The sequence below is a fragment of the Crocuta crocuta genome, unplaced genomic scaffold (assembly GCF_008692635.1).
Source record: "Crocuta crocuta isolate KB4526 unplaced genomic scaffold, BGI_CrCroc_1.0 scaffold164, whole genome shotgun sequence".
Lineage (NCBI taxonomy): Eukaryota > Metazoa > Chordata > Mammalia > Carnivora > Hyaenidae > Crocuta > Crocuta crocuta.
In genome coordinates, this window is record NW_027530016.1 from 4,840,279 (window position 1) to 4,860,250 (window position 19,972).

Below are 19,972 nucleotides of genomic sequence, written 5' to 3' on the forward strand. Positions count from 1 at the left end.
ATGCATATAGCTTCTAGTGCTATTCCTGTGTATTGCAAACTGTCAATATATGTTCGCTGTTTTTATTTAAAAGTTAATACTAGTAAATGTTGCTTGGTTGTTTTACCATTATTTTTATTATTTTTTAATTTTTTAAAATTTATTTTTGAGAGAGAGTGAGAGAGAATATGAATAGGGGAGGAGCAGAGAGGGAGAGGGAGACACAGAATCTGAAGCAGTCTCCAGGCTCTGAGCTGTCAGCATAGAGCCTGACAAGGGGCTCGAACTCACAGACTGTAAGATCATGACCTGAGCATAAATCAATGCCTAACTGACTGAGCCACCCAGGTGCCCCTATTACTATTATTATCACTATTATTATTACAATCAGGAAAGAAGGGTCAATTTTCTCTTTCGTCTTTTCAGAGAATTGCTTACTTGCTATGAACTCCCATAAGTTAGGAATCTTCTTCACTTGAGGGCAGGGAGAAGTATCCGCTGACATTAGTCTAGAAAATTCCCTCCTGTTGAGATCCACAGCAGCAGACCTCTTCTGCTTTCTAGCTCCCCAGGATGAAACAACACAGCCATCACTACCACATCACAAGATTGTCCCAAATGCTGATTCATGTGCTAGCTATCTGAGACATGGGTGATGCTTTTCTGGAGAAGAGATCAGTGGCCTGGCTTTCCCTGTCCCTGCTTTTCTTTTCTACAAGATCAAGTTAGGCTCCCCAAGAGAGGAAAGATAGGCCATATAAATACAAGTGAATTATATTGTGTCTAAAAGCAGTTCACATGTCCTCATTCTTTCCCAACTTTTAAAAACAATTTTTAAATGTTAATTCATTTTTGAGAGACACACACACAGGGTGTAAGTGGGGGAGGGGCAGAGAGAGAGGGAGACACAGAATCTAAAGCAGGCTTCAGATTCTGAGCTGTCAGAACAGAACCCAATACGGGACTCAAACTCATGAACCCAGAGACCATGACCTGAGATGAATTTGGACGTTTAACCGACTGAGCCACCCAGGCACCCCTCCCCTCTTTTAAATTATATAAAATAAGGAAATGCTTAGTCTTTAGCACACATCTGTTGGGGTTCTTCTTCTTTAAAGGGTAAAACAGTCTTTGGCACAAGGGGACATTTAGAAGAAATGCTAAAAAAGACATCTGTGGAATTGTCTCTCCAGTAACTTCCTTCCTTAACCCACTCTCTTCTCTGTGAGGTTACTGAACGGCTACTTCAGGACGGCCATTTTCTCACTTGACCCTTTTCTCCAGGTCAAATTTCTTGATATTTGGAAAAAGATGGTCTGCAGTGGGAAAGAAGGAATCTAATATGAGAGAGACACAAATAGAAAAGAGGAAGAGAAAGGGAGGAAGGGGGTGTGGAGAGAGAGAGAGAGAGAAGGAGATTGAGAGAGAGGCATTCATCACTATGGTTGGAGCCCTAGCTGTTCCTGAGGCCCAAATAGATACCTAACCTATTTTTTGATGATTTGACTGTAAATTGGAGTCCCTCTGCCAATGAACTTCCCTTTGGTGTTTAAGCTGGTTTGAGTTTGTCTTGGGCTTTAATACTGTGACTGTCTTCTCTGACTTCTTATTATTCACATTCAGGCTCTGGAGACTCACAACTGTCCATCAGATGGGGTGCACTTACTCTACTCTGCAAAGCATTAGCCCCAGGAGTTGGTCTGCACATCATTTCAGTGCAACATGAGGTGGATATCATTGATCAGTTCAGCCCTTGGTGCTGGCAGAGTTAAATGCCCTAATTCAAATGGCATTACATATCCAAAAGAGAAGCCCTGTTCTGAACTCATCTGTGTTTCAAAAAGTCAAATGCTTCCCTTTCTGGCAAATTATCACATGTGAGATGTGCCTTTCTTATTTTTTCCAGTTCTCCCACTGACTTATTCTCTCTCTCACTTGTCATGTGGCAATAGCACTAAACAGTTTTTCTGTTTCTTTCAAGGCAATTATTACTTCTATAATTTAGACAGCAAAATGTGTTTCAAATTAAATTTAAAACCCATGGGCAAGAGACTGATGTTTGCACATATCTAAAATAAGTCTGCTGGAGATGTTGTGATTATTTTGGGTTTGGAATCCTTTACCATACTAACATTAATTATATATTTTTCATGGTTAGTTCTAAGGTATTGGTGCTCCATTTCTGTTTTGCTAATATAATCATTATGCAGGAAAGGGTCAGGAATTCTGTTAGAGATTCACTTTATATGTGTCTATTTTTTTGGTTAATTATCTGAATACTAGCCTCCCCAATCCTCTTATAAATAAATAAGACACCATAGTCAACATGGTTAAATTTGTTACAATGGAGGTCTAGATCTAATGTGACATAAAGTGAGGCTGGAGGGTGAAAAATATAAGGAAACACTCTCAGGATTGTGCAAGTTGGCTCAATCCTGGCTCTGCTGAAATGTTACAAGCTACATTAGGAGATGTTCATATGGACCAGGTTAGAAATTGAGACAGTATATGTATCAACTATGTGATTGAAAATATGTTCAAAAATTATAGAGTGTATGTACCAAGTGTGGAATTAAGAAAAAGCCAGAAAAAAAGAAGTGATTGTTTAGAGAGCTGCCAGATTCACCTTCTTTCTTTCCTTCCTGCATCCAGAAAGGTATCACCTGCATCTTTCAGCAGGGGTCTATCCCAGGAGGTATCCTAGAACATTAGGCAGAGCACCTAGGACTCAAGGTCACGCCCTTGAGTGAGTTACTCTTGATTACGGAAAATCAACATACCATCAACTCCAAGGTCCTTTTCTGCTAGGTGCTCCTGGGTCTAAGTCATTTCCTCACTGGTGGTTACTTGGTAGGTTCTTGATTATTCTCAGCAGGTGACTGCCAGGGCAACTATGACAAGAGTGAGGTTTGTTTTCAGCCATCCTCTCTTCTTCATTTTGCTCCCCTTTTTCATACTGATAGTTTCTTTATCCATTTCTCTCAAGCTCCAGTTGCCTTCATGGGCTCCCTCATTTCCTTATTCATAGGGAGGGATCTGAATCCTGTTTTCACCAGTGTGGAAATGACTAATGAAAATTTGAAATAGTATTCTTCTACAGAGAATGTGCAAGTAGGAAGGCACAGGTAAGACTTGGGTTGTGAGTATTCATATGAAATATTTTGGATAGAGAAATATAATATAGACTCAAAGTAGATTAGTAATTGCTTAGGACTGAGGAGTGTGGGGATGTGGATGGGATATCATCTAGGAATGATAGCTAAAGGATACAATGTTTCTCTCTCTTTTTCCCCATCTTAACTGTTTTTTGAGTATACGTGACAGTAGTATTATCTATATGCACCTTGTTGCAACGGATCTCTAGAATTTTTTTATCTTGCAAAACGGACACTGTTAAACAATTTCCCTATTCCCCTCCCTTAGACTTTCTGAGATGATGGAGATGATCTAAAATTGATTGTAATGATGGTCACTTATATACTGAATATACTAAAAACCATTGAATTATACATCTTAAAAAAGGAAAAAAAAAAAAAAAGACTCGGGTTGTGAGTAAATGTACTGAAAGGTAGGCAGATTGGACATGGATTTGAAACAGGTGAGTCAGGACAGGTAAGCTTCAAGCTCAGCTCAAAAGGGTGACAACTTTTGATCCAAGGACAAAGACTAGCTCTCCTCTGACTCTATCCCAAGATTTGGCAAAAGGGGTTGATAGAGTGGCTAGGCTTACCTCAAATCTTCACAAGGACTGTGGCAACTGACTGGGATAGAGCCACTAAGATTACCCCTCATTATTGCATATTTTGGCAATATACTATTCAATTTTAGCTCTGTTTTATGCATTTAAAACTTGTTTCCTCTAAGATTATAAGTGAATTGAGGTCATGTATCTCCCATTTCACCTGGCACAATGCTAGGAAGGTAGCAAATGGTCAATATTTATTCACTTTAATTGAATTTTGTCACATACAAGGTCTTTTTATCTCACATACATATGTGGCCTTTATACTATTAATGTTCCTGCTTATAAAGATCATATTATTTTAATACTTGGTTTCATTGAAGGAAATTATGTTTGACTCTCTCCCTACTGTTTTTGCAATAATTATATTAGAATAACTCTCCCAGCTCTTTTTTTTTTTTTTTTTTTTTAACTCTCCCAGCTCTTAAATCCTATGTGGTTTCATTGAATTATCAAGGGGCTTCATTCTCCATCTTGAGAAGGTCCATGTATCTTTTCCAACCCATTCTACTGAATTAGTTCATATAGGATTTTCTGTTTGAATAGTGATCTGAGTTCCTTACAAGCTCTGCTTGGGCCAGACTTCAGACATCAGCACCAATTGGTTCCGTGATCAACAGGGTGATTCTCAGTAACTCCTCTAGCTACACTCCTCCCTTGCCAAAGCAAACAAACAAAAAGAACACTAACAAAAGCATCTTGCAACCCTGGGCTTTGGTTACTCTTAAAGGACCACGTGCAGATAATATAACCACATGACCAAATGTTCCCTCCAGTAAAGTGCTTGCAGCGGAATTGAGTTCGGCGTGTTTGTTTTAACCACACAGTGCATATGCCATCTGGCATATTTCGCATAAAAATGAAACTGCTTTCATGGCTGAGTAGATGCCAAAATGGAATTGTATAACAGGAATAAGGCCTTGTCTGGTTCATGAATATACCTTAGGTGCTGTTTCAAGCATGAAACTATAGATGATGTGAAAATAGTCACTTTTTTTTTCTCTTCAGAGGTGAAGGATACACTAAGAGTGAAGTCACTCACTTCTGTGAGCTATGATTTTTAATGTGGAGAAAAAAAGTTGCAAATTCTTTGTCTATGATTTTTGAAATGTAATCCAAGGCTTTAATTTAGCTTTGGGTTTATGCCTCTCTGGAATAGCTGAATGGTGGGGGGATATAAAACATTCAGACTAGAGATTTGATCTTTTGCTTTCATAATGAAAAAAAAAGTCCTAAATGTCTAGAGCTTCAGAGTTTCTAGAATATATCAAATATGTAAATGATTGACAGAATTTCCTCCTTCTTTTCCATTACTTTAATGTCATGTTGTCAAATCCCAAGCCAGATCCCCTTTTCCACCTTCCCTGAGCCCTCTATACACCTTAAGAAAATGAATCTTAATCCATCCAACCTCCAGGGTGCTGATGTAGGTTTAAGGAATTTTAGAACACTGCATCAATTCTAGTGGGACATAATCACATGGGTGAAGAGGTGCCAGAGATTCATGGTTAAAGGTATTTGTAGAAAATTTGTGCATCTCTACTATGTTGTATAACCTAATAGTATATTCTCCTCTGTCTATAATAACTTATTTTCTGGCAAACTTGGGACTCAACATTTCTCATGGTTGATATTCAGATTTACACAAAAGTATTCTCTTAATGCACTTTCATGCATCTCATACATATTTGTATTTCTTTCCTGCATAATTTTAGGCTCAGTAGAGTGTCATAATAAACCTTTCTCTATGTTATCAGGACCAATATCTAGAGCATCTAAGCAATTTTCAAATCTTTCAAGTCATTTATCTCACAAACTTGCCGCAGTACAAGCATAAGTGTGATCAGAAATTGGGCATGCATCTACTTTTCTGGTCAACTTAGCTCCAATGTACAGTCGTCCCTTGGCATGCAGTTATGAAGTCATTAATATCTCAAATGGTACATTCTCATAACATGTGATGGAACTTCATGTCATACAGCTATAAGAGATGCTTAGGAATTTATGCTTGCAAACTAGCTTTGTTATTTGCCTTGTAATATAACACTAAGAACCTTGTTAAGCTATTGCCCCACAATGCTTATTTGTCTCTTTCAAGAGGGGTATTTACCCCATGCCTGCAGGTATTTTCTGATATTTTTTGCTTAAGAAACCTCCACATGTTGATTCTCTCCAGCACTTGTCTACACAAGGTTTATGACTATAATTGTTGTTAAAAATGTCTCTGAGCCAGATATGAATGTACTGAGGCTTCCCTTCACTTGCAATCAAATTTTAAATGATACGAAGCTGTAGATCTGTGAGGGATTAGAATTTAGTCAATGTTCTGCAGGAATTGATTTCAATCTCAGAGGTCTTTGGAGAACTATCATTTGAACTTTAGAATGTCTGCTCTCTCTTCTAATACTTTCTGTGTTGGAAACAGTTTACTTCTACCTGTACTCCCTAGAAAAGAGAGAAACATTATTTAGGCTTCTTGCATAGGTCCCTATAGCTGGGGATGAAAGCTTACAGCAATATTAACCTCTTAGTAATTTAGTTACAAGCTTGTCATTCATATGTAACTTGTGGTTATTAACCTGAGTTTTATAGTTCATTTAGGCTTTCAGGGTATAAAGATTATAGAAGATTGGCAGAGCCTAGTCATTACCCTGTTTTGCTAAGCTTCCATCCATTTTAGGAAGTCTATTCCAGCCCTATGAACAAAAATCACTCTGCTTTGAGCAATGCACAGAGCTGCCATTTTGTCCCTGTTCAGGACTTGTAGATGGCCTTATAGATGAAGTGCCCAGTTTGAAGCTGCACCCAGTTTGAAGCTGATCTTGAAGGATGGCCACATATGTGTAGATTTGCAGATTCTTTTGGAGATGAAATGGCTGGGTTTTCCATTGATTTTGAATTGATGGAATCACATCTGGCTAAGAGACAGAAAAAAGTCATTTTGGATAGAGGAGAATACACTTGTGATGTGCAATGTGTCACAGACTGGAAGAGATTTAGCAGTGACAATTATTTATTTATGTTTTTTCCTTGTCACTTCCTCAACTGATATGCTGTATTAAAGATAAATGTGAAATAATCTGCAAGAATTGATAAAGATGTTTGAAATTCTGAACACTACATCAGTGCTCCATTGGCTGGCATTGGGTGATGGGCATTGAGGAGGGCACTTGTTGGGATGAGCACTGGGTGTTGTATGGAAACCAATTTGACAATAAATTATATTTTAAAAAAGTTTTAATTTCAGTATCTCAAAATGTACAGGGGTTGAGGGCGGGGGTAGATTGGGGGGGATAGAGACTGCTGGAATCTTGTTCAGGTTTTGTCAACATGACCAAATAAGAAGATAAGAGAGACCACCATAACCTTCCAACCTTTCAATGATGTACAGAAACCCCAATCTATCTTTAGATGGTAACATCTGCACATTTGGCATTGGCACAAAAATATTTTTTAATGGTGTGAAATTTTCATTTTTTCCTATGTATATTTTATTTATTTATTTTTAAAGTTTATTTACTTCTGAGAGAGAAAGAGAGAGCTCAGTGGGAGAAGAACAGAGAGAGAGAGAGAGACAGAAAGAGAGAGATGCATAGAACCTGAAGAAGGCTCCAGACTCTGAGCTGTCAGCACAGAGAGAGAGAGAGAGAGAGAGAGAGAGAGAAAGAGAGAGATGCATAGAACCTGAAGAAGGCTCCAGACTCTGAGCTGTCAGCACAGAGCCCAACATAGGGCTCAAACCCACAGACTGTAAGATCATGACCTGAGCCAAAGTCAGACACTTAACTGACTGAGCCACCCAGGTGCCCCTCCTCTGTATATTTTAGAAACGTGTAGTCCCAGAGTTAGACCAAAATCTCCAAATAACATTGCAGGATTTCTATCAACTATTACTAAATACACTATCATCTATCCATTCATTCAACAAATGTGTGTTGGGCACTGACTAAGAGCTATTTCAAATGCTGCACAGCCACTGGTGAATAAGTTATACTGGGCCCTTCTCCTTGGAGCTCACATTCTTCTGTGCATAGAAGGAGGAGGCAGGGAAAATTTCTGTCCTGAGATGATGCTCGATAAGCTCACCTCTATCTTTTTTAACATCCCATTTGTAGTAATCAGGGAAGCCAGCTTTATATTCATAAATATACCAACCCTTACCTTTATTAAGTACTTTGTATTAGCCCAACACGTTTTTCCAGTTGTGCCTCATCTGCTGTCTAATTCATTGGTTGACTTTCTAATGTCATTTTTAAAAATTATTTTAATTTTTTATAAGCTCTATTTAATTCTTTCCTGAGTATATCTCATTATTTTCATAGGCTTCTCTTTGTTATCCTTTAAACAGATAATTTTATTTCTAAAACTGTATTAAGCATAATTATTTTAGAACATGCATTTGATAATTCTAATATTTGCAGTCTTTCTGGGTCTGTTTCTGCTTTTTTGAAAATTTAAGTATATGTTTTATGGAATATAATTTGTGGGAATTTTTTTGAGGACCAGCTTTAAGATGGTTTTCGTTTGTCTATGGTAAATAAATTCTCATTCTAAACTAATTTTTAAGCTCCATATTCCCCCTCCCACATGTGAACAGTGTAATTCTGGCTGTAACCCATCTGAATCAGCTCATAAGTATAAATTCTCAGGGAAACATTTCAGTCTGTCCCTTCTCTCCACCCAGAGCCACAATGAGACTGTCTTCAATGTCTCCTTCAACAGAAAATTTTCCCCTAGCTTATCTCCTTTCATGGAAGGTATTGCATTATGCAGGCCCTGACTTTATGTGAGATTGTCCTCTGAAGATATAGCGTCCCTTCAGGTCTTTGCTGGTTTTAGTATCATTATGCTTTAGCTCAGATCTTGCCTTTTCAAGGAGTCCTTTCTAGGGCACTTTGGTAGCTCAGTCATTTGAGCATTGGACTCTTGGTTTCAGCTCAAGTTATAATCCCAGAGTTGAGGAATCAAGCCCCATGTTAGGCTCTGTGCTGAACATGGAGCCTGCTTAAGATTCTCTCTCCCCCTCTACCCCTCTTACTTGCTCTCATTCTCTCTCTAAAATAAAACAAACACCGAAGTTTGTTTTATCTATACCATGGAATACTACATGGCAATGAGAAACAATGAAATCTGGCCATGTGTAGCAACATGGATGGACCTTGAGGGTGTTATGCTGAGCGAAATAAGTCAGGCAGAGAAGGACAAATATCATATGTTTGCATGTATAGGAGGATTAGGAGGAACTTGACGGAGGAACAAGGGGGAGAAGAAGGGGGGAAATGGTGGGGGAAAGGGAGAGAGGCAAACCATGAGAGACTCTTGAATGCTGACAAAAACTGAGGACTGATGGATGTGGGGGGGAGGGGGGATGGGCATGGAGGAGGACACTTGTGGGGATGAGCACTGAGTGTTATGTGGAAACTAATTTGACAATAAACTATTTGTAAAAAAATAAATAAAAAAAGAAAAATTAGAGGAAAAAAGAAACTATTTGAAATGTAAAAAAATAAAAATAAAAAAAATAAAAAAATAATAAAATAAAATAAAATAAAATAAAATAAAATAAAACAAACAACCCTACAAAAACCAAAGCATCGTTTCCCGACTTTCTGAAGTAGACTTCCTGGTCATGTTATCCTATTGTTGTCTTCATACCCATACTAATACCTAAAACTGTCTAGTTAACTAGTTTGTGAATTTTTTCTATTAAAAATCAGCTTTCCCAATCAAGACTACAAACTGCACAAGTGTGAGAACTGTCTCCTTTATTTACTGCAGCATTCCCAGTGCCTGAGATGGTACTTGGTCCAAAGGAGGTCCTCAGAGAATTTATATTGCATTGGAAATTGATGGAATGAGCTAATCAATAGGTTAACACTATGTTTCACCATACCACTCAATACATGGAAGTTAACTTCTTTCTAGTCTTCATACCCATGTTGTGTAAAAAAAAGAAAGAAAATAAAGTATAAGGGCTTTTATGGTCAAAACAATTGTTGTGTTTTGTAACTGTTTACCTGGGTTCAATTGCCCTTTGCTCTCTTCCTTCAACTTTGGTCTGGAGGTTCCCTCTCATCTCAGTTGGATTGAGTGGAAAGCAGGCTGAGTGGGGACTAAGAACAGTCAACCTTTCTACAGCATAATGAGTGAGTGGGATGAGCTTCAAGTGTGGCTTTACTATGGCCTGAATCCCTTAGTATTTATAGCAAGGCCCTGCTGACAGATGTGTGTACTTGAGGAGGTGATGGCAGAATATAGTGCTAACTCTCCATATTTGATGGAGCTACCTCTCGTTGACTATGAAATGGTGCACTATCATCCTTCTCAGGTGGTAGGGACTGCTTCCTGCCTGTCCCAGATGGTTCTAGGCCAAGCAAATGAAGCTTAAAGCAGCAGTTTTACCCTGGATATTCAGAGAATAAAGTATTGGAAGTCATGTAACACATGGCCAAAAATGTAGTGCAACTAAATAACTTAACCTAATTCATTGCCATCAAGAATAAGTATGCAAGTAGAAAACTCCTGAATATCAGCATGATTTCTCAACTAAACTAAAAAGACATCTAAGACTTTGCCTCATTTCTTAGGGTACCATGACTCCAGAGGAAGAGTACTTCTGTGCCCTCTGTTGCTGACTAAGAACCCTTTGGTCATAAGTCTTGGCTGGTAGCTTAGTTCTCTCCAAAGAGGAAGAGAGTATAGGGACTCTATTAGTTATCCCATGATATGCCAGTGTATTGCCTCCTGTTCCTTCCTCCCTCCCTCCCTCCTTTCCTCCCTTCCTTCCTTTCTTCTTCTTTTCTTTTTTCTTTTTGGCTGTAAATCTGGGCTTCTGTCCCTCTTTCCATTTCTAGATGCACTAATCCTAGTTTGTAACTTTGACTGTCTACCAATAAAACTGCAGCTATACGTGGTTGATTTCAGACCTATATATGGCAGTTTTCATATCTCATCCCAGGTCTCCAACTTGATTGCCTGTTTCCTGTTTCTTTTATCACTGCTACAATTTGCCTTGGTCCTCTCTTATTTGACAGTAAAAGATGAATCGAGGAGGAAAACAAGGCCAAAACAGGTTCTCTTGTTAAATATTTTTAAATACCAGAATACTACTGAAAAACCATAACTTCATATTTAGGAAATGTTGAAAACATATAGAAAAATAGAAGGAAAACAATCACATATAGTTTAGCCACCCAATCACCGTGATGACATTATTTTCTTTTGGTTCTTTTATAATGCTCATTTTATTTTCCTCACACTGTATATATAATTATACTGTACATACAATCTTGAATCCTGAGTTTTTCAATTATATCTTTAAAAACACTTGAATATGGTGTGCAATTGGTTATGTAGTATTCCAGTTAATGGGTATACTTTAATTTCTTCAGGCTTTCACTTACTATGAACATTTGCATTGTTTAACAGGACGTATGTCAATATAAAATGTTTATAGACCTATTATAATATCCATATCATGTGCTATATCAGATCCCACTCTTGAGAAACGAACGATTCAGCAAAACCTATCATTAGTGGAGGCGAGAGTTGGTTGTAAGGTGCTCTTAGAAACTGTGCTTTGTAATGGATCATATCCCAAGAGGCAGACTGAGGGTGGAGAAGCTCACATACACTGGACTGAGTGTGTGCAGACATAGGCATGTGTGCAGAGCCTGGAAGGGATCCATTTGGGGAATGTAACATATGGAGCATGGTAGGGATTCATTTTTTGGTACAAGGGAAACATATATCTATGCTTCTCGCAGCAAAATTTTGATTTCAAAGAAATCTCCAAATTGCAATTTACTGAGATAGTCACATAGAAATAAACATAAAAATAATTGTAAATGCCTTTTGTGTTTCTAGTAAGATTCAAAATGTTATGTCCAAATTTGCAAATTTATGAAGGAAAGAAGACATTTTAAAGTGAAATTGCTTCTGTGTCAGGGATGTCATTGTTGCTTGGATGATCATAAAAAAAGGAAAGATTTATGATTCTTAAAAAGTGTGAGATCAGGTTTGGCCGTGATTTCCCTTTATATGATACATATATTTCAGAGATTGAATTTAAATTTGGAATTAAATAGCTTCATGGGGTATACAACGTGAAAGTAAGACTAGATTATCTTGATTTTTAGAAAGTTCTTAAGGGTATCCTAAGTAAGCCGTAATTTTTTTGAAAGTGAATCATTTCAGCATTTCTCTGTGAAACTTATGCTAAAAAATAGAAAAATTAAACCTGCAGGGGACAATAATCTGGTCCTGATGGAAAAAAGAAATACAGCTATGCTTTATGAAATATCTTTGCTATACTGACATGGAAGTGACATCATGTTTTAAAATATCCTTCCGGAGTAGCATAAATGAAAACATATTTTTCTCTGACTTCCTTCCTTCTAACTGCTCTCCACCCTGTCTTTGGTCTTTCTGCTCTTATCTGCCATTTCTTTTGTCCCTTCTTCACCCCTCAGCCCTATCACTTTGATCTGCATTTCCTTATAATTTCTACTCCACTCCTCTTTAATTTGAAACTTCCTTCTTTACTTTGAGCATCTTTTCTCTACTGCACTGAATCTTTCTTTTAAATGAAATAGTCACATTGATTGTGAAAAATGAAAACAGTGTCAGATGTTGCCCTCTGCCCATAAATAACAACAAACAAAGCAGAACAAAAACACAGATGCAAATATTAAAATGTTTTTCTCATTTTAAGAAAAGAATTTTGCTGGATGTCTTAGATCTGTGTGGTTTTACCACAGACTATCTCCTTTTGAAGAACAAGGAAGATAATGATGAATACTGCTATTTGCACTTATTATTGATATTTTTACTCAAATAACTTCTCACTGACAGAGCTGATTGCTCCACCGAGGGTACAGACCAGTTAGGTTCAATCAGACAAGGCTTCACAGAGGAAGGAGATGACACCCAAGATGGCTAAATAATAAACAATATCCTGTATCAGGGATATCATTTAAATGTCCCACTTCCATACTTGACTCTCATCACAGACATCACTAATCAACCATAGCACTCTTTCCTGCCAACAAGGATGTGGTCCCATACTCCTTCCAAGCATTACAGATATCATAAGTAACACATCTAGTTAAGTTGAAATCAATTTGCCTTTTTTTCTTTAGACCAGGTCATTATATATCCCTAATGACTTTCCATCTCATAGATGCTCCAATACATATGACCCATAAGGTCATATGACCCATATTTCTTCACACTAGACCATGCTTCACTACTCATGCTGTTTGCTTAATATGAACTCTGGCTAGGAAAGAAGCACCCTATGCTCTGATAGCAGCAATCATGATCTATAGCCTTCTGAAAGCTCTGGGTATATGTTTATTGGATCAACTAGCTATTTGATTCTACAACTGTGTAAGGAACTTAAACAATTTTAAAAAATATTTATTTAAAAATTTTTTAAATATTTATTTATCTATTTTAAGAGAGAGATACAGAGAGAATGAGAGAGAGAGAGAGAGAGCATGCATAAGCAGGGGAGGGGCAGAGAGAGAGAGAATCCCAAGCAGGTGTTTCACCTCAGTGTGGAGCCCAATGCAGGGCTCAAACTCTCAAACCGTGAGATCATGACCTGAGCTGAAACCAAGAGTCAGTTGCTCAACCACTGAGCCGCCCAGGTGACCCTCCCCCATTTTTTTTATTTTGAAGAGAATAATGCTTAGTAAGAGTGCAAAATATTTCTTATGCCATATTTTATGCTGCTATTTCAGTATTATTATCATATAATTTTAGTGAATCTTTTCTCAAAGAATTATTCGTAGAAATGGGTTGTTTAAAAATCATTTATGTGAAAATTAAGATCTTCTCTGCAGCTCATTCTGTTGGAAATCAACAAATTTGAAAATTAATGTCTATATTGTTCATAATCTTCTCTTAAAGAGATGGGAACAGAATTTAATTTCAGAAGATGAGATTTGCTAATTGACCTCTCTAGAGTGAATTACTGAGGAAATGAGAATATAAGTAATTTTAAGAAAAAGGACTTAAGTTGTAATATACATTTATAAAAATACATGTTATCCATGACTCTATTATGTATTCTAAGAATTTCTATTATTCACTCATGTGGCTCATAAGCCCTCTTTCAAGGTGAAAATCTTATTTGTTCATGTCTACGTTGTTTACTATTTGTTTATGTCTTATTTGTTATGTGAACACTGGAATTAAATATTCTTTTGAAGATAAATAATTGCCAATTTTTCCCAGATCCAGAAATCCTAATGCAAGGCAATAAAATCCAAGGCTTTCTATGCTCATGAGTGCATGTAAGTCTTTAATTTCTGAGAGACTGAATAATAACAAGTGATAAGCTGTAAGTGAGCAAATGGTTAGTGTGTTCTCTCAGGGTCCCTCCCTGGGGAGTTGGGATATATTCATCAGAATGGAAAACAGCTTCCTCTTTTCCTTAGAGGGGCTTCCAGTTCTTAAAGAGCAGATGGGATGGAAGTAAACATGCAACATTCACAGGTAACTACAGAACTACAAAACTATATTTGGGCACCACATAAATCAGTACATGTTTCTTTTGTTTAAGAACAAATTAGCTTTCATAGTTACGTTCTAGGTCCACTTGGAAAAAAAAATACACAAAAACCAAAACCCACAAACAACCACCCACCCAAGCTATAGGTGCTGGGTCTCATCATCTTTTTGATCAAACTGAGTTTGTATCCTTCCTTTAAAGATTCTAGCTTTCGATTTCTGTGTACCACTCTGAGGATCTGTAAAGCAGATGTCCTTCTGGTATAAACCCACGTGCCTTGAATTATTTTAGCCCCTCTCAGTAAATCACCCCTCTTCAATCCTTTCCAGGAAGGATTCCTTTTGGTAAGTGTGAACACAGTTGACTACTATACACTGGGACCTGGGATGGGGGCAGCCAGAAATTGGGCATTGTCCTCCAATCTTCAGTGCCCCTGCTAGCACCAAATCACCTTTGATTTTTGAAATGATATAATCGAAATATATTCTTTCAAATTGGGAGAAACAAAAAGGACGAGAGGCTGTTAGGCTCTAAATGACTTATTCAAGTCACTTTAAAACAGAGTCTACAACTGGTCTGTTTTGATGTGGAGGCTGCTATGACCTACCTATCCCCTTTGTCCCTTCCAGGCACTTCAAGTAGAAGGGATGTGTGCTAACAGCTGCCACCACTGCCCCTCACCTAGGGGGACTGATGGGGAAAAGAGTGTCTTGCCTATAACTTGTCTTGTACTACAAGCAGATATGTACTATCTGCTCACACTCACACCCCAGTCCCATATAACCCCAATTTTTAGGGAATTTCACTTTAGGAAATAAAATGGAGATTGTATGCTAAGAAAATCTTAAAACTTGTGGGAACAAAGGTACCCTCTAGGTTGGCCAGATATACTTCTCACTTGCTAGAAAATGATCTGACTCTTAATGTCACTTTCACAGTGTGACTATTGCCATTGTCTGCAGGTGCCCTGGAAAACCTAATTAGACACAGGGGGTGAACATTTTACTTTCAGTCAAGGGAATATTCCTCTTGGATAAATCACTGTAGGACCCTAAAAAATAATGGTGTTTGACTGGCTTGCTTTTAAAAGAACTGACTGAGCCCTCAGATTGTTTGGCTTTATTTGATACTTTAACACAGGATATAATCTATAAGATATGTGGTTGGGAAATCTCTTTCTTTCTTAAGGGCGATTTTTATTTGAAACAAGCATTCTCCACAACCAGTGTCTGTCTGACCAAAATTAGAGTACACCTATGTATCCTGTTCTAATTTTCTGTAGTTCTTTTTATATGATGAGAGAAATCAATTTTCTCTCTTCGTTCCTTGTAACACTGAATGTTTCGAAGATGATATTTTCCTTTAGCAAGAGAGACTCAGGATACATATTTGAAAAACTGGCTTGTATCTTGATTTGCCTGAATGTTATGTATTCTTGCTTAATCTTATTCATTTTATGTAGGTCTCTTCCCTATGAGTGGGTACTGGGGTAGAGTTATAGTTGTGAGGTGGCCACAGAAACTCTCCAATCTAACTTTTTGGGTCTGCTTAGGACCCGCCCTTCGTTTGTGTGGCTAATGACTCTGCCAGGCCTTGGCCTTTCAGACCTTGACCAACCGTGGACAGAGACAGCCCTGTTGCTTAGGTTTACCCCTTCTCACCATCTAATCTGGTGCTGAGCAGATCGAAGAACACATGGGGAGTCTCTTCTGCAGCAATGAGTGAGGTTCAAGTTAGACATGTTTATGAAATCTCATGTTCAGTGTGACCAAAGTAAGCTCACAGATACATTATTACAGGGTTTCAGCGTTTCTCTAAGTGCTGCTTGTTGATTTGGTCTCAGGCTCTGGTTTAGTACCTCAGTTCTCTTGCAGGGATTGGAAATTGAATTCCAGGTTGCTTGGATAGAGCTCTTTCCTTCTCTGGTCCCTGCTGATGGTCTCCATGAGGAGCCTGGACTCCGTCCTCAACATCAACTAGTCCAGAACTCAATGAATGTATTTCCGCTTCCTATTTATCCTGCACTGAATGACAATGTTTTCATCCCACCTGCCTTCAAAACTTGCTTGGAACCCATGTTATGCCTTCAAGTTTTGTGCATCAAATTGAATTGATTTAGATTTTGATGCCAAACTTTATCAAGTCCAAACTCACCGATTCTCAGACAAGTGTGTTGGGCTGGTGGATAACCTGAATAACCCTCTTTTCACCTCTTCAGGCTGAGCACACATAGTCTGTTCCTCTTTCTCTTCCCAAAGTTTAACATTGCAGAGTGCTTACACTTAAAGGGTAGAGAGATATGATTTACCTCCTTGCAGATAAGGGTAAGTAGGTCAGAATTTGGAAGTGGAATTCTTTTGCATTGAAGAGTTATGTGTTCTCCTTATTTATTTATTTATTTAAATAATATGGGTTTATGGGTGTTCTCTACTTTGAATAATAGTCCAGTCCATTTTTCTCATAACTAGATCAGATGCTTCTAGGGAATTAGAACTGATTCCTGTTTCTATCAGTCCCTCTGCCTGACACAGAACAGATGCCAGAAAAAAAAGACATTTCTTAGTTAATAGCACTAAAATAAGAATTAAGCTCACAATATCTGTAACGATATGCCAAAGCAGCCCAATTGGTCTTCTGACATTAACTTACTGTACTTAACTCCCTTTCTGATAAAGATATCAGAAATGGGATGGTCTAATTCAAGTCCTTCGTTTATAGATGATAAAACTTAGGACTGGAGAAGAAGTATATGGAACCATATGTGGAATGAGAGCCCACTGTTCCTAACCTCCAATGTGATACTCTTTAGACGTATGCATGCAGTAGCACCAACTACAGTGTCTAATGCATCCATGCACTCGACCCAGGTTGGTTAATTTGATATCTGTAGGAAAAAGAGAACCATCCCAGAAATTTTCTGTTCTGTTTTTGTTTTGCAAAGTGAGTTTTCACTTTCCCCTGATCTCTAAGGCAGAAATGAGCATGGATGGGTGTAAGAATGACACTGGGGTGATCAGACTAAAGCAGACCACATTAGAGCCACTAAAGGCTGTGCCAAGATGGTGGCAGTGAAAAGAGAGGAGCAGATATATTGAGAGGTATTTTAGAAGTAGAATTGGCACAATCTGTTGCCAGTTAACATGAAGGGTAAGGAAGTAAGGAGATGTTTAAGGTGACTCTGAGGTTCCTGGCTTGGGTGGCTCGATGGGAGGTGATGTCACTAATCAAGACATAGCAAGTTTGGAGAGGAAGATGAACTTGTTAGGTGTGAGATAGTTGTTAGACTCTTGGTACTTCCAGAAGGCAGCATATGTGAGGAGCTTAGAAGAGAAATTTAAATCCGAGGTATAGATCGAAGAGTTAATGTTAAGTGACTGAAGAAGGCTTCAGAGGTGGTGGTATCACCTAAAGAAAGGCAGAGAAAAGACAGAGGACTGGACACCCAAGTTCATGAGGGAGAGAAGACAGAGGGGGCAACAGGAAGTGAGGAGATACTATCAAAGAACCAAAAGTCCAGTAGTATGCAGAAGTGAGGTGAAGAGGAATGGTGAGCTGGTTATGATCACACGTGGTCTGCCCTTCTTTATCTCATTTGGCAAGGAGATCAAATCAGATGAGGCTTTAAAAAATTTTTTTTAATGTTTTATTTGTTTCTAGAAGAGAGAGAGAGACAGCATGATCAGGGGAGGGTCAGAGAGAGAGGGAGTCACAGACTCTGAAACAGGCTCCAGGCTCTGAGCTGGCAGTCAGCACAGAGCCCAATGTGGGGCTCGAGCCCACGAACTGCGAGATCATGACCTAAGTGAAAGTCGGACGCTTAACCGCTTAACCGACTAAGCCACCCAGGCGCCCCATACATAAGAAAGAATTTAAATTAAATCAGAAGAATGTCTTAAAAGTTTTTACAAGACATAAGAATAGATTAGTAGGGTTTTTGAATCTCTCATTTGGGAGTGTCTCAAAAGTAAAGACATGGAGGGATGCTGTGTGGCTTAGTCAGTTAAACATCTGACTCTTTCAAAAATTTTTTTACTATTTATTTATTTTTCTTTGTGTGTGAGAGAGAGGCAGAATATGAGTGGGAGAGGAGCAGAGAGAGAGGGAGACAGAATCTGAAGCAGGCTCCAGGTTCTGAGCTGTCAGCATAGAGCCTGAGGTGGTGCTTGAACTCAAGAACCATAATATCATGACCTGAGCTGAAGTTGGACACTTAACTGACTAAGGCACAGAGGTGCCCCAAGCATTTGACTCTTGATTTTGGCTCAGCTTATGATCTCACACTTCGAGCCCCATGTAGGGCTCTGTGCTGACAGCTGACATTGCAGAGCCTGCTCTACCTCTCCCCTGCTGGCACATGGTATCACTTTCAAAATAAATAATTAAATACATATTTTTAAAAAGAGTAAAGACATGGATATTTTATTTAAAAAAATTTTTTTAAATGTTTATTTTGAGAAAGAGAGAAAAAGCAAGCATGCATGTGGGGGTCAGTCAGACAGAGAGAGAGAGAGGGAGGCAGAGAGACAGAATCCCAAGAAGGCTTCATACTCAATGGAGGGCCCAATGTCGGGCTCAATCTCATGACTGTGAGATCATGACCTTGAGATCATGACCTGAGCTGAAATCAAGAATGACACTTAACCAACTGAGCCATCTAGGCTCCCTAAGATGTGGATATTTTAAACTGGAGTTAAATTAGTCCTATTTGAAGAATGCCTCTGAATTCCCCTTTAAGTTTTTGGTTCTTATTCCATAGAAGTGAACATATAAGGCTAAAGGAGAGCATTTTTATTTTTGCTGTGTACTTATGGGATTAATTCACCCTGTCTGAAAATATTGAATTTGCTAACTAGTTGATTTATCTAGAGGTCTCTGAATATTTCACTGTGCAATCAATTGTACTTTTAATAAGCCATAAACCATGTTTACTGCCTTATTTATTGAATTTAATCGAAGTGACTTGACGGCTAACTAGTACAGTGCTCTTGACAGGCCTCAGAAACAGGGTCTGTTTACCAGAGAAAATAATACAGCAAGATGATGGGATGATCTTATTCTTGAAAAATGCAACAAAGCAGAGCAAAAGTAAAAGATTTCTTGTTTGTTTGTTTGGGGGCAGAGTTTTCTGGAAGATAGAAGGCCAACACTGTGAAAACCTTCCTGTGGCTCTTCCTGTCTTTCAAGCAGGTGCAAGCGACACAAGATTCCTATTAAAGAATAGCCTTCAGAGCTCCTCACAGCCTCACTGCTGTGTTTGCCCAGAGGTGTAAATAGATTCAAAGGTCATCTGCTTCCTAATATCCCATTTCTTTTCTTTTGGAGTAGTTTCAGTCAGAGTGTGAAGCATTGAGATGAGGCAGCTCCCCAGTCAATCTGAGAGAATCAAAAGAGCCCTTATACCCCCTACAGAGCCTTTTGCAATCTTTTGGGTCTTAACACTCCAAATGATTTGATTATGTTTGGTTATAATTGCAAAATTGATTGAAGTTAGAGGTGGCCAGGAGGGGTCGAACTATGCTTTATGTCTCCTTGTAGTCACATAGATCAGACTCTGTTACTTTCACATCACCTGCAGGGAAGAATCACCATCATCTTTCTCAAAACAAAATGCACTGCAAAACAAATTTCATAGGCCTAAAGAGAGCTTTGAAAAAACTAGTTGGCACAGTAATAATTTGATTTTCATGAAGCAGTTTCCTTTACTGAATAAATAGCACTGTATTTACACACAG

At 38.4% G+C, this 19,972-nt stretch overlaps 1 protein-coding gene across 26 annotated transcripts in view; it reads right to left on the minus strand.

Annotated features, from left to right (window-relative positions):
* Positions 1–19,972, minus strand: part of LOC144231725 (uncharacterized) — a 374,679-nt gene that overhangs the window by 204,565 nt on the left and 150,142 nt on the right. The window contains exon 6 of one of the 26 annotated variants that reach the window (XM_077764305.1): positions 6,515–6,639. The exons of the other annotated variants lie outside the window; for them this stretch is intronic. Within the exon in view, the coding sequence (XP_077620431.1) occupies positions 6,630–6,639 (10 nt within the window). The 3' untranslated portion in view covers positions 6,515–6,629. Of the gene's footprint in view, positions 1–6,514; positions 6,640–19,972 lie in introns of those variants that run through there. 26 annotated transcript variants of the gene reach the window in all.